The sequence below is a fragment of the Vigna radiata genome, chromosome 5 (genome assembly GCF_000741045.1).
Source record: "Vigna radiata var. radiata cultivar VC1973A chromosome 5, Vradiata_ver6, whole genome shotgun sequence".
NCBI classification, from domain to species: Eukaryota; Viridiplantae; Streptophyta; class Magnoliopsida; order Fabales; family Fabaceae; genus Vigna; species Vigna radiata.
Genome location: NC_028355.1, coordinates 7544292 through 7557687, shown reverse-complemented (window position 1 = coordinate 7557687; position 13396 = coordinate 7544292). Strand labels below are relative to the sequence as shown.

Sequence of the window (13396 nt, the reverse complement as noted above, 5' to 3'; positions counted from 1 at the left end):
TATTCATATTATATCTTTAATTATATATTACCAAATTGATGATTTAAATTTTATTCAATACATAAGTTATTAACTATAACTAATTCCATGACGNAGGAGGTTTTTACCCTCCGCCGAAAAACCCCCGCAAATTGAATATATAGAGGAGGTTTTTACCCTCCGCAGAAAAACCCCCGCAAATTGAATATATAGAGGAGGTTTTTACCCTCCGCAGAAAAATCCCCGCAAATTGAATATGATACCAGGGGGCGAAAAAAACCCCGCAGATAGTTTGTGGCAACTCAAACTTTCAAACCCCCGGAATTTATTTAGCGGAGGGTAAAAACCCCCGCTAATTGAAAAAAAAAGACCCCTCTAAATAAGCTTTTTTTTTTTGTAGTGAAACCTATGCCTATAGTTAGAAATATCTTTAAATTTTTCCATTTATAATTTTATTTTGAATTTTTTTCTGAATGGTTTATGCCTCGGTTGTCTTTAGAACCGAGGCAGTAGAGTCTTATTGCCTCGGTTATCTACTTAACTGAGGTAATAACTTCTTCGATTTTTAAAATTCAAACCTTTCATCCTCCCCTTTCATTCTCCCGTTTCATTCTCCCATTTCATTCTTCCCTTTCATTCTCCCCTTCCACAAGCTTCTCACCACCACCATCCTCAACTCGCACTAGTCAAACTCAACCTCAGACTCACTTGCAAATTGTTGCTTCTCATATCGTGTCAAACTCAACCTCAGACTCACTGGTCGCCGTCGCTGCCTACACCATTGGTCGTTATCGCTACCTCCACCATTGGTTGTTGTTGCTACCTCCACCACTAGCTGCCATAATAAATTTTTTTAACCTATTGTTCCAAGTTGCTGCCTTTACTTCTCTCGTGTGAACTATGTTTTTTGTTGTCACCATTGACCGTTCACCGTCTACACTAGATGTTCATCACCGTCTTCGGTCATTCGTTGCTGCCTTCAACCATTCGTCACCACCTTTGACCATTTGTCACCGCCTTTGGCTGTTTCGTTGTCGCCTCCGTTGTCTCGTATAAAAAAGAAAAAAATGATTTTCAAAGGCAAAAGTCCGCATTTTCTAAAAAAAATAAAAAAAAAAAGCATGTACTGCCTCAGTTCGAAACCAACCGAGACAAAAGACCTCCACATATTGCCTCAGTTCAGAACCGAGGCAAAAAGGCTACTCCTTTTTACTTTACATGTATATATCTCAGTGCAGGAATCGCGACGAAAATAACCGGTGTCGTTTCTTTCACTGCATTAGTGTCATCTTATGCGTGTATGAGTAGAGGGTGTCGATGTCATAGTGGAGGAGACTTTGAACGGTAATGACGTAATATATAGTTTCGTATAAACCTTTTGTACAGATGCAATTCAGTAAAACCTTAGGTAGATATCCAGTTCCTTCTATTATGATATTTTAGGTACATATATAATAATCTTATAGTTATTTGGATAACTATAGGAATATTTTGTATTTTCTTTAAGTTTAATTATTCTATCTTATTATAATCACGTAATATTTCTTTTATAATATTTATATTATTTGAAATGAAATGTTACAAATAATAATTATATATATATATATATATAAATTAATTTTTTAATTTATTTTTAATGATACTTTAATATAAAAATTATAATAAAAACTGCATATTTAAAAAGAAAATAAAAGAAATACAGATAAGCTATCAGATAAATTAAAATAAAAAGTATCAGTGTAAATGTTACTGTATTTGATTTTATAGAAGATGAAAAAAAAAAATGCGTTAATGTTTAATTTTAATTTTACAGTATTTTAAAATGTTTGAAAAATCTCTAAACTTTATTTGACTTTAAATTATTATTCCTAAAAATTCTAAAATCTAAATAATAGATCTTAAAAAAAATCCATTCGAATTTACTTCATTTTTAAATATTAAACATAGAAACTATATATTTATGTAACTTTAATTTCATAATTTTTTATTAAAATCTATATTTTTTACTAAAAACTATAATGAAAATTTTGAAAAAACTCAAGATACTAGGGTAAAGTTGGGCTTTAACGTCATCCCGTAGATGTCAGATCACAAAATATCCAACGTAAATTATTGACTGGTGAAATTTTCGTAAATAAGTTGGACATATAGACCTCGGTTAGGAGGAGTTCCGACGTCTATAATGTTATAGACGTCCGCCCCCCCTAATTGACGTCTATATGCCTGATAGGTAGGTGAAAAGTCATTTTCTTCTGCCATCTAGAAATCAGGTCCCGTTACCCCGACGTCTATATACGATTATGGAAGTCGGCTCCCTATAATCGATGTCTATATGCCCCGCTAATATTAATTTTTAAATCAGAAAGACGTCATATTAGTGAGGGCCCCGACGTCTATAGTATTATAGACGTCGGTCCTGCCAGTGCCCGACGTCTATAGCCTCTTATATTGGAAAACGCGAACCCGCGAGGAGTTACACTCATTGTTCATTGTCTTCCTCCTCGCGTTTTCTCTGTGTGGCATTGCATTTATAGGTGTGTTTTCTCTCTTTTGGACCGTTTAAATTTACTTTCACTCTGATTAAATTACTCTTTGATGAAATATCTTCCATTTGAACTGATTAAAATTCGTTTTCGTTGCGTTTTCTTGCAATTTTTGGTGTGTTCTTGGGCGGCGTTTTTGACCCTTTTTGGCCAACGTTTTTGGGCGTGCACTCCTCCATTTCCCTCCATTGCTTTTTTAATCTGCTAAAAATGTTAGCTTCTTTGTTGAAAACTTTTATTGTATGCATGTTATTGGCTTTTGCGTATGCATGTTTTCAGCTTTTAGGTATGCATGTGTTATTGGCTTTTGAATATGCATGTGATAAAGTTTAGTTGTGTTATTATAATTGGCATGTTAGATTATAAGTATCAAATCATTGAGTGAAACTTAGTTCCCGTTTGAAATTTAACACGAACGGTTAATCTTTTAATCGTTTGTATTAAATTTTGAATTGTCCGATTAGACAGTTTGGAAAAATTATTTTTCATAGTTTTCTATAACATGTACATTGGAGTTTATGGATAAGATTGATAAAATTTCGTTTTAGTATCTGTGTTGTTCTCCGGATGCATATTTGATTGTGGTCATCCTTGACTACTCTCATTTCATGTATTTCGGAGACCAATGCGAAATGCTACCGAAATCTTATCAAACTTATGATGTAGACTTCTTTGCATGTGTCTTAGCAATTTATGAAAAATAATTTTTTTCTGAATGGGTAGGGCCTAACCTTGTGAGAGTTAAAAAATTGAAACTGATGAAGTATGTTACGAACATAGTATGAATCGAAGCTGGATGAATGAACGTCGCATTACTGAAGAGTATGAGAAGGGTGTTTCAGTGTTCTTGCAATATGTTCACCAAATGCAAAGTCTATGAACGAGACATATTTTTGTCCTGGTGTTCGTTCTCTTAATCAAATATGACAAGACAAAGGAAATATGCGTGACCATCTATTCATGTTTGGCATAATGAGAACTTATACCGTTTGGACTTGGCATGGAGAAGTACTAGACCAGCCTACCATGTCACGAGGAACGAATTATGTGGAAGAATGAATGACTGATCATTTAGAGGACATGATACGTGAAGATAATTTTGGAAGAGCTAATTTGTATGATTCTCTTATAAATGATTCAAAGCAACCATTATTCCCAAGACGCTCGAACTTTACACGTTTGTCTGCAACTTTGAAGTTTAGTTTAAAAGCAAGGAATGGATGGACCGATAAAAGTTTCACAAGGTTGTTGGAGTTGTTGAAGGAGATGCTTCCAGAAAATAATACTTTACTTATTCATAATTACGAGGCATTTTTTTTTTATGTCCAATGGGTCTTGAATATCAAAAGATACATGTTTGTCCTAATGATTGTGTTTTGTACATAAAGGAGTTTGCTTCGCTAAAGTGTTGTCCAACATGTGGTTTATCCCGTTTTAAAAAGAAATCTGACAGAAACACTGGTGATGAAGGTAATGATGGTGCACCTGCTAAGGTGATGTGGTATTTGTCTATAATACCTAGGCTGAAACGTATGTTCTCTGTTAAAGAAGATGCAAAGAACATTAAATGGCACGTTGTCGGAAGAAAGTGCGATAATCTTCTTTGACACCTAGCTGATTCACCACAATGGAAGAAGATCAATGAAACATTTCCAGAATTTGGTGTAGATCCAAGAAACATAAGACTTGCATTTGCAACTGATGGTATGAATCTTTATGGGAACATAAGTAGCAAACACAGTTCATGGCTAGCTATGTTGATGACATACAATCTTTCTCTTTTGTTGTGCACGAAGAGAAAATATGTGATGTTGTCCATGATGATATGGGGTCCTAGACAACCTAGAAATGACATTGATGTTTACTTGAAACCTTTAATTGATGATTTGAAATTGTTGTGGAAAGAAGGGGTCGAAGTGTTCTACTCACATGTTCAAGAAAATTTTCGTTTGCGTGCAATGTTGTTTTGCACTATAAATGATTTCCCAGCCTATGGAAACTTGAGCAGTTATAGTGTTAAAGGTAATTTTGCATGTCCCATTTGTGAAGAAAACACTAGTTACCTTCAATTGAAGCATGGTCAGAAGACGGTATATACAAGACATCAGAAATTCCTTCCTCGTAATCACCTTTATCGTAGATTGAAAGGTTGGATGTCATTTATAGTTTTAATTAATTTTCTATGTTATCAAATGATCTAAATTCTTAACTATTTATTTTGTCATTTTAGTGTAACAAGCAGCTAGATTCATGGGAATGTGGCTTTTATCTGATGTCTTGGATTAAGACCATCATTCAAGTTGCCATTACAGATGATTGGATTGAGGTAATGATGCTTACCTTCAATACATTACAAATCAAATTCATCTTTGAACATATATGAAACCATAATGAATCTTTCTTCATTTTGCAGCGCTTCAAGAGTACATCTCTTATACCAGAGGAAACAATTAGGTAGATAAGACAGGAGTGGACAACTTATCTTCTGCAAATATGGAGTTAGGAACACTTATATTTGTTGTTGAACATTACTTAGGTTTAGTTTAAGTTTATATTTTGATAGTTTTGGTATTAGATTGTTTTTTAGATTAAGTAGAACTTTCTTTAGTTGAAACGCATATATATATATATATATATATATATATATATATATATATATATATATATATATATATATATATATATATATATTAGTTTTATTGTAAAAATAAATTAATTTTAAAAAATAACACCCAGTAGACGTATGTTATTGTCATGCCCGACGTCTATAGATGTTTGTCAGTGCATAAACAAATATCCAATAATTTATAGTGGACAAAACGTTCTAGGATCTACAGATGTTGAATATGAATACATCCGACGTCTATATAGACGTCTGCTATATGCACATCTGACGTCTATATAGACGTCTGGTATATCAAGTCCGACGTCTTATTAACGTCACCCAGAAAGACGTCAGACCTGGATCTGACGTTAAAAGACCAAAATAACATACATCTAAAGCCCTTTCTACACTAGTAAAAATGTTATGTTTATATGTTGAAAAATAAATTAATCTGAAGTAAAGAAAAAAAAAAAAAAACAAGAATTTATACACACATATTTATTTATAACTTTTTTTATTAAGTTTTTCTTTCTATATATACACCAATTAAAACACATAGTACGTTCATGTTTTTTCTTTATCTTTATAATACAAAAATAAAATTATTATTATAATTATCAAAATAAATATAAATAATTTATAAAATTTTATTATAGATAACTATTTTAATTCAAAAAATATTAAATTAAAAAATTCAAGTTAAATTGATAAGTTAATTTAATTTAAAAACATATTTTTAAAAAAAAATAATATTGAAGTATAGATATTATTAAAAACGTACGCTAAGTATATTTATATTCATTTCTATATGATAACAAAAATTACTAAAATTATAATTAGAAAAATAAATATAAATAATTTTTAAAATTTAATTATAAATAAATTTTGTACATTTTGTAAATGATTTTTATTTGTTTAATTTAAAAAATATAAAATTTTAAAAAATAATTAAATAAAAAACATTTAAATATAAAATGTGTTATTTTAAAAAATAAAACCAAAAATAAATTTCTTTATATCATTATATATATATATATATATATATATATATATATATTATTAAGTAATGATTATAAGAAAATATTGAAAAAAATTGTGTATTTATGTATAAGAAAATAGTAAAAAATGAGATTATATTAAATAAATTCAAGCAAACCCACATAAAATAATATTTACTCGTTGACGGATCCGAGTGTTTGTTTTAAGATGTTTGAAGGTCGACAATGGAGGTTGAGTAACTTCTTCGTAACCTTCACGCCATTGCTGCGCCTCTGTTTTCAACAAAAATATTTGCATTTTCAAATTAATTGACTCAGGTATGTATCTCGATTTCACTGTTCAACTCACTGTATGCTGCTCTGAACCCAGACCAATTTCTTTATTAGTGTTCGCCTAACGCAGTTATCAATGTTCTAATTAATTTGGGCGTTTAGGAAAATTTAATTTCTGATGCGGTTAAGTGAGATTCTAATTGATTCTTCAAGTGATCTTTCAAATTCGAGTTTGCCCATCAGCTTGTGTTCTTGTCCTTGGCGAATTGAGTTTAAGATCTACTAATTTTTCAGATATGCTTCATGACTCACACGGCTGCAGATAATTTATATGCGGTTGTGACTCGGTGATGGTAGATTCTACAGGCTGTTTTTTCTTAATAGATTGTTGGTATGTATTATATATTCCGTGATGGTGATCTTCTGATGTAGAAAATGATTTTGAATTGCCGTGGCTGTTAGAGCTATTTAGTTCTGTGAATTTATTCTATGGTTGCACTAAATATAATCTCTTTTTGAGCATTTTACATGTCTTGTTCTTCCTCTCAAAGTTCACCAATCTCTAGCTACTACCAAGTTATCATTTTACTGTATGTGAATAAACATTTTCAATTGAAACACTTCTAGAAAAAGGTAAATAAGAAAAAATAAATATTATTTTCTATAAACTATATTAACTTGTGCCTAAGTTCAAAAATAATCTTTTTGGAGAAGACTAGGGGGGAAGCTTTTATGAATTAATTTATACATATCAAGAAATTTATTTCATTTTTCTTTTCATTTTCTTTTATTAAGTTTAACCAGTGCTTCTAAGCAGGTTTATCTAATTAGAAACCCTAGGTATCTAACCCTTCAGTCAAAATTCCCTATAAACCTACAAAATAAAGGAAGAAGAGGATTGAAAAATGTGTTGGGTGACATAACTGAACGCCCAAGTTACTGGGACACAGGATGAAACACTTAGAGCAGGACTGAGGTTGTTTTCTCATTCACTAACTGCCTATGTTTTTTGTGTTTGTTAGTTATTTTTTCCTCATGGGTGAAACAGGAAATTCATCTCAAATGTTTTAATTTATAATAAATACAGGTTTTATATACTAGTTATGTTTATGTAAGATGAGGAATGGAAACTGCATTTTCTAATATTGGTTCGATGAACTTGACCACATGAGAGTTAGATGGGGTTGGAACTACTTTTCATAAGAAAATCTTAGGAACTGATAACTTGAACACAGGCTAAGTTAGCAACTTATCATTTTGCCGTTTTTTTTTTTGTTTGTGGTTTGTATTCTTTACCTTCTGATTATCTGAATAGTTGCTGAGGTGACAATTTGATGACTGGTTCCAGTTTGTGTAAATTTAGACCAGATTGCTCTGGGAAAGTACTGCTTTGTTGACTTTATAAATGTTTAATGTGTGATAGGGGCACGTAGAGATAGAAGCCATGGTTTCTTCTCGTGGTCTAACTACTACGCAACCACTTTTTTCTTTTGGATTGATTTCTGATGTCCAATATGCTGATATTCCTGATGGTCGCTCATTCCTTGGTGTTCCACGATATTATAGGCACAGTATACTAGTGTTGCAGAGAGCGGTTAAAGAATGGAATACTCATCAGAAGCATATGTTTGTGATTAATTTTGGAGATATTGTTGATGGGTTTTGTCCCAAAGATCAATCTCTTGGTACTGTACAGAAAGTTGTGGACGAATTTGAGAAGTTCAAGGGGGGACCTGTGTATCATATGATTGGAAATCACTGCCTATACAATCTCCCTCGCAGCCAGTTGCTTCCGTTATTGAAGATCCAAAGTCTTGATGGCCGTGCATACTATGATTTTTCACCGGTGCCTGAATATAGATTTGTAGTTCTGGATGCCTATGACATCAGTGCCATTGGTTGGCCACAAGATCATCCCAAAACATTAAAGGCCATGAAAATCCTTCGGGAGAAGAATCCAAATGAAAATATGAACAGTCCAGATAATTTGGAGGGGCCTGAAAGAAGGTTTGTGATGTTTAATGGGGGTGTTGGAAAGGAACAGATGGAATGGTTGGATGGAGTTCTCCTGGATGCGACGATATTGAATCAGAAGGTGATTGTCTGTTGCCATTTGCCTCTGGATACTGGTGCGGCAAATTTGGATACACTGTTGTGGAATTATGATGAAGTAATGAATTTGATACACAGATACAATTGCGTTAAGGCCTGTCTCGCAGGGCATGATCATATAGGTGGATACTCCATTGATTCTCATGGGATACACCATAGAGTTTTTGAGGCTGCTTTGGAATGTCCTCCTGGTACGAGTGCATTTGGATACATTGAAGTCTACGACGACAGGATATCACTAATTGGAACTGACAGAATGGAAAGTACAGACATGCATTTTAGCCCCCGAAGTTAATTTGTGTTAGAGGATGTGATCTTATTTATAAAAAGGCCTATTATCTTTTATTAACAATTGATAGAGTACGTGTCGTCTTATTCTATTCTTACCAAGAGGAAGTTTGTATTTAAAGTTGGAATATTGGTACAGGTAAATTGCAAGTTCATGAATTAGGTTTTATGTATTTAACTATTGGATTGATGAAAATAATTCATCTTGGAAAGTTTCACATTGTTTAGGATAAGTAATGGAGTGGTGATAAATTATAAAAGAATGCAGAATAAGATTGAGATAGAAATGTCATAATCTAGCATATTGATGAATTAATGAAATTTGTTACAAATATTGTCATTTTTTATAAGAACTAGAGTTGCCAGTGATAAGACAAAGAAGATTCGTCACCAAAAAAATTCAATATTTAATAATAACTAGAGTTTTAATCCAAAAATCAAGAGTCCTTCTCAATGAAAAATCATTTTTTTATATAATGACCATATAAAGTGTCTACTTATATATTTAGTAATCTTATATATAATCATTTTTTTATATAATGACCATATAAAGTNTCTAAAAAGAATTCCATGAAATTTTGGTTATAAAATATACTTTATATAATATTTTTATATTTTTAAATGCTCAAATTTTAGTCTATCTAAGTAGGGGAAAAATATAGTGTTAGTTTTACGGAATGAAATTTGAATTTAAAATATAAAGATGAAAACTATCAATTTGTGATCAACAGAAACCAAAATTTCAGAAAACTGAAAACACCATAAATTCACTCTAATATTATGTATGTTAATTGTCCTGCACGATTTTGTTATATGTTTAAAGTTACAAAATTATTTTCTAAAATATGTTACAAAATCTTGTATAAATACTGCCTCGTAGTTTAAAACTTTTTACTTTTAAGATACAATAGTGTTATTTTTTTTTAACACAGAACCATCGCTATTCAATATTATATAAACATAAGACAAATTTAAATTATCTGTCCATGCAAGAAAATAAACACATAATGAATGTTGGTAAGCAACAGAAAAAGTTAATGGTGGAAGATAAAAAAAAAATGGATGGTAGGGAAAAGCATAAATAAGTGCAGAGGAGAGAGAAATAGAAAACAGAGAAAAATAAAAGTGTCAGAAAGAGCAGATGAGAGAGAAAAAAAAAAGTGCAGTCATGTAAATCTCAGTTAACGTCGTTTTTAGCTACTTAACGGAAGGGATCGATTGTACTCAAAATTGAAAACATGGGGATCAAAGGGCTTTATTTTTTAAATCGGAGATAAAACGAAAATTCAGACCCCAACTTAGGGACTAAAAAAGTATTTAAACCTTAGTAAAACTATGTGAATCTCCTCAAATCTCTTCACCTGCGAAAGGATTCATTTTATCTTGTATCCCGCAAATGCATCGTCTCAAATCAGTACAAATCATCTAAAGGAAACATAATATCATAAAACAATTATAAAACGAACAGAACAGGAATACAATTAAAACCCTAAAACTAAAATATCCTATATATCCAATAAAATAAAATACACGAAAAGTGGCTTATCAAAATATGATTATTGAAAAAAAAAAAAAACACGCTGAGCAGTGAGGATGATTGACGAAGGGAGAAGGAACGGAAACAACCTCATCGGCAATAGCAAAAACATGGGCAGAAACGGGTTATANGTCCTTTTAAATAAGTATAAATGAAACGATGCATGCAAATAGTTCATAACTTTTAAATATAAATAAATTTTGCTTAAAATCTTTAGATAAAAATTAACAATTTATTCAGTACACATTTTTTTATTTTAGTATAATAAATAGAAAAATTACAATCTTATAATACAAACTTATGGTAATTTTATTAATAATTAATTACTGAGTTGAATTTGATCTTTACTTATTTTCATGCGTTTTTTTAAAAAGAAAATTAATGTTATTATGTAATTAATTTTTAAAATATCTTTTCTATCTTTATTCTTTGTTTTGTAAAATTTAAAATTTGTAATACTGTTTTTAATGTAAAGGAAAAGGAAAATTCTAGGGTCAATAATTTTGGAAAGGAAAAGATTTTCAGATCAATAATTTTGTGATTTTATTTTCAGAAAAAGAAAATTATGTAAAAGTCATTTGACAATTATTTTCTATTCGATCTGATTGTTGATTGAGCATTTTGTAAAATGCAACGGGTGAAGAACACACCCTTGACTTTGATTGAAGTGATCCAATCATATATAAAGGAGAAACCTTCCACTTACTCATGTATTACTACTTAATATCTTTTTTATTTAAATTAGATTTTAGGAAATATTTTTGTTTCTAAAAATATCTTTCAATTTTAGAAATTATTTATTATTTTAGAATTAAGAAATCAAGATTAGGATATGATAAATATTTTTATATTTTATATTCAGTTCCATTTTGTTTATATATATATATATATATATATATATATATATATATATATATATATATATATATATATATATATATATATATATATATATATATATGAATAAAANGTCTACTTATATATTTAGTAATCTTATATATAATCATTTTTTTATATAATGACCATATAAAGTGTCTACTTATATATTTAGTAATCTTATATATAGTTACAAATATTTAAGTAACTTAAGAAATCGTAAAAGAAAGTTCAAATATATTAAACTAAAAAATAATATGAAAATTTAAAAACCCCAGCTAGTGCTTTCGTCTAGTGAAAGTTACAAACTGTTTACAATTAAAAGAAAATTACAATATTTTTAATTTCCTAAAACTATTCTATTGTTGTGTTCTAAGTCATGATCTTCATGTCTTAATCTTCTTTAAATTGTAAAGGTTGCTCCTTATGTTCTTCTTTTGTTGAATGAGGTGATAGTCCTTTATCATACTCTCATTCTTTAAGAGAATTTATCCTCAAATTCATATTACTTGAAGATTCTTTCTTCTTTGTATTGAATCATGGGATAGTCCTCTATAATACATTCTTTTTAGTAGAGAATTTGTGCTCAAATTCATTGCACTTGAAGATTCCTTGTAGGAGGTCCTTTTCTCATCATCCTCCACTTCTTGGAGAGAATTCGATCACAAATTCTAGAAGATCCTACACATAAACACACACATAAATCAAAGACACAAATATAAAATAATCCAAAATAAAGTTTTTACTGAAATAAGATTTGGATTTGAGAAGAGGCAAATATCTTATTATCAAAGGCTTCAACGTCTACCTCCACCCACCTAGAAAAAACATCAGTAATGATGTTATGTCCAAAGAAAAATAAAAGAATATTGTCTAAACAAACATCCAACTATAAGTATGGTTTTGACTACCCATAGGTTTGTTGGGATTGGATACATAAACTAACTCTTGTGTATATATTTCCAAAATTGCATCCTAGCTAATAAGTTTGTTGGGGATGAATAAACAAAACTAAAACTTATATATTTTCAAGCTTACATCCTCTTTCTCAGTCTTCCTTTCTTCTTTCCATTGTTGATGTCATTGCTCTTTTATAAACAAATCTTCTCTAGTGAACAAAACAAAATGAATTGAGTTAGTATATTTCTTTTTCAATCTCTCTCTTCTCTTCTTCCTTTTTCGCTTTCTTTTCTTTCCCCCCTCTCTCCTTCCTTTCTTCTTCTTCCTTCTCTCTCTTTTCTTTATCGTCTTCTTCTTTCTTTCTCTTTTCTTTCTCCTATATCTTTTCTTTCTTTTCCATCTTTCTTTTGGTATTCTTCTTTTTTCTCTTAATGATTTTTTTGTGCTATTTTCTTTTATTTTTCTCTTTTCAACACCTTTATCCTTTGCCACATCTTTTTTTATTCTTTCAAGTATAAAATGTAGTTCTTGAGGTCTTCATTACTTATTGGACTTGCAATCCAATTAGGACATTGAGGATTTTTCATGATCACAACTGTCGCATTTGAAGCATATGAGAGAACTAGTTTATCCCTTCACAATGGTTTTTTGTCAAGATTGTGCTCCCTTCTAAGACTATCAATCTTGCCATACAACTTCACAATTTTGTACACCAAGGTATTGACATCCTCCACCAAAGCCAAACTCATATGAGGTGTCTCTTACAATCATTCTCTTTTCTCCTTTGTTAGGTCTTTAAGAGCTACAATATTTTCCTTGTATTTTGCAAATTTGCAAAACTACCACTATGCCTGAAAAGCCCTTTTATACTAGTTTTTGAATTAGTATAGTAGTAGGAGGTATAAAAAGTATTTGAATTTTTATATCAGTTCTGAAACTGAAATAGAAAGTGATGGAGATGCTCCTTCAACCTTGTTGATGAAACTCAATGGCATTATGGATGTATTGTAGAAGAGGTGAAGAGTGCTTGATGGTTGCAATTTTGATGAAGTTCCTTGAAGGTGGTTGGGCCAACCTTGAAGGAAAAGGAAGAAGTCATAATAGAAGACAACTTCAATGAGAACCAAGAAGAGAGTCTTGCAAAGTTGGCAAAGTTTCTCTACATTTAATCAAGTTCTAAGTTCTTTACAAAGGGCGTCTCTCTTTTTATAGGTGAAGGAAGAAGCTAAAGTACATTGAATCCTAAAGAACCAAGAAGCTTCCCTTTGGAAAGGGGGAAAGAATG

The 13396-nt window shown here is 30.8% G+C and overlaps 1 protein-coding gene across 4 annotated transcripts; it reads left to right on the top strand.

The window, feature by feature from the left end:
• Positions 1–6316: 6316 nt before the first annotated feature.
• Positions 6317–9010, top strand: LOC106761055 (manganese-dependent ADP-ribose/CDP-alcohol diphosphatase). 4 transcript variants are annotated; one of them, XM_014644533.2, is made up of 3 exons: positions 6317–6443; positions 6693–6789; positions 7965–9010. In XM_014644533.2, exons 2-3 carry the CDS (start codon positions 6749–6751, stop codon positions 8803–8805), a joined length of 882 nt encoding a protein of 293 aa, XP_014500019.1. In that variant the 5' UTR covers positions 6317–6443; positions 6693–6748; the 3' UTR covers positions 8806–9010. The 4 variants fall into 4 exon arrangements, with proteins under 4 accessions (XP_014500019.1, XP_014500017.1, XP_014500020.1 ...); XM_014644532.2 differs by having other exon boundaries at positions 6429–6443; positions 7822–9010; XM_014644531.2 differs by lacking the exon at positions 6693–6789 and having other exon boundaries at positions 7822–9010.
• The last annotated feature ends 4386 nt before the right edge of the window (positions 9011–13396 follow it).

Coding starts and splice junctions, on each gene's coding strand:
- LOC106761055 (XM_014644531.2), top strand. CDS start 7,843: ATGGTTTCTTCTCGTGGTCTAACTACTACGCAACCACTTTTTTCTTTT.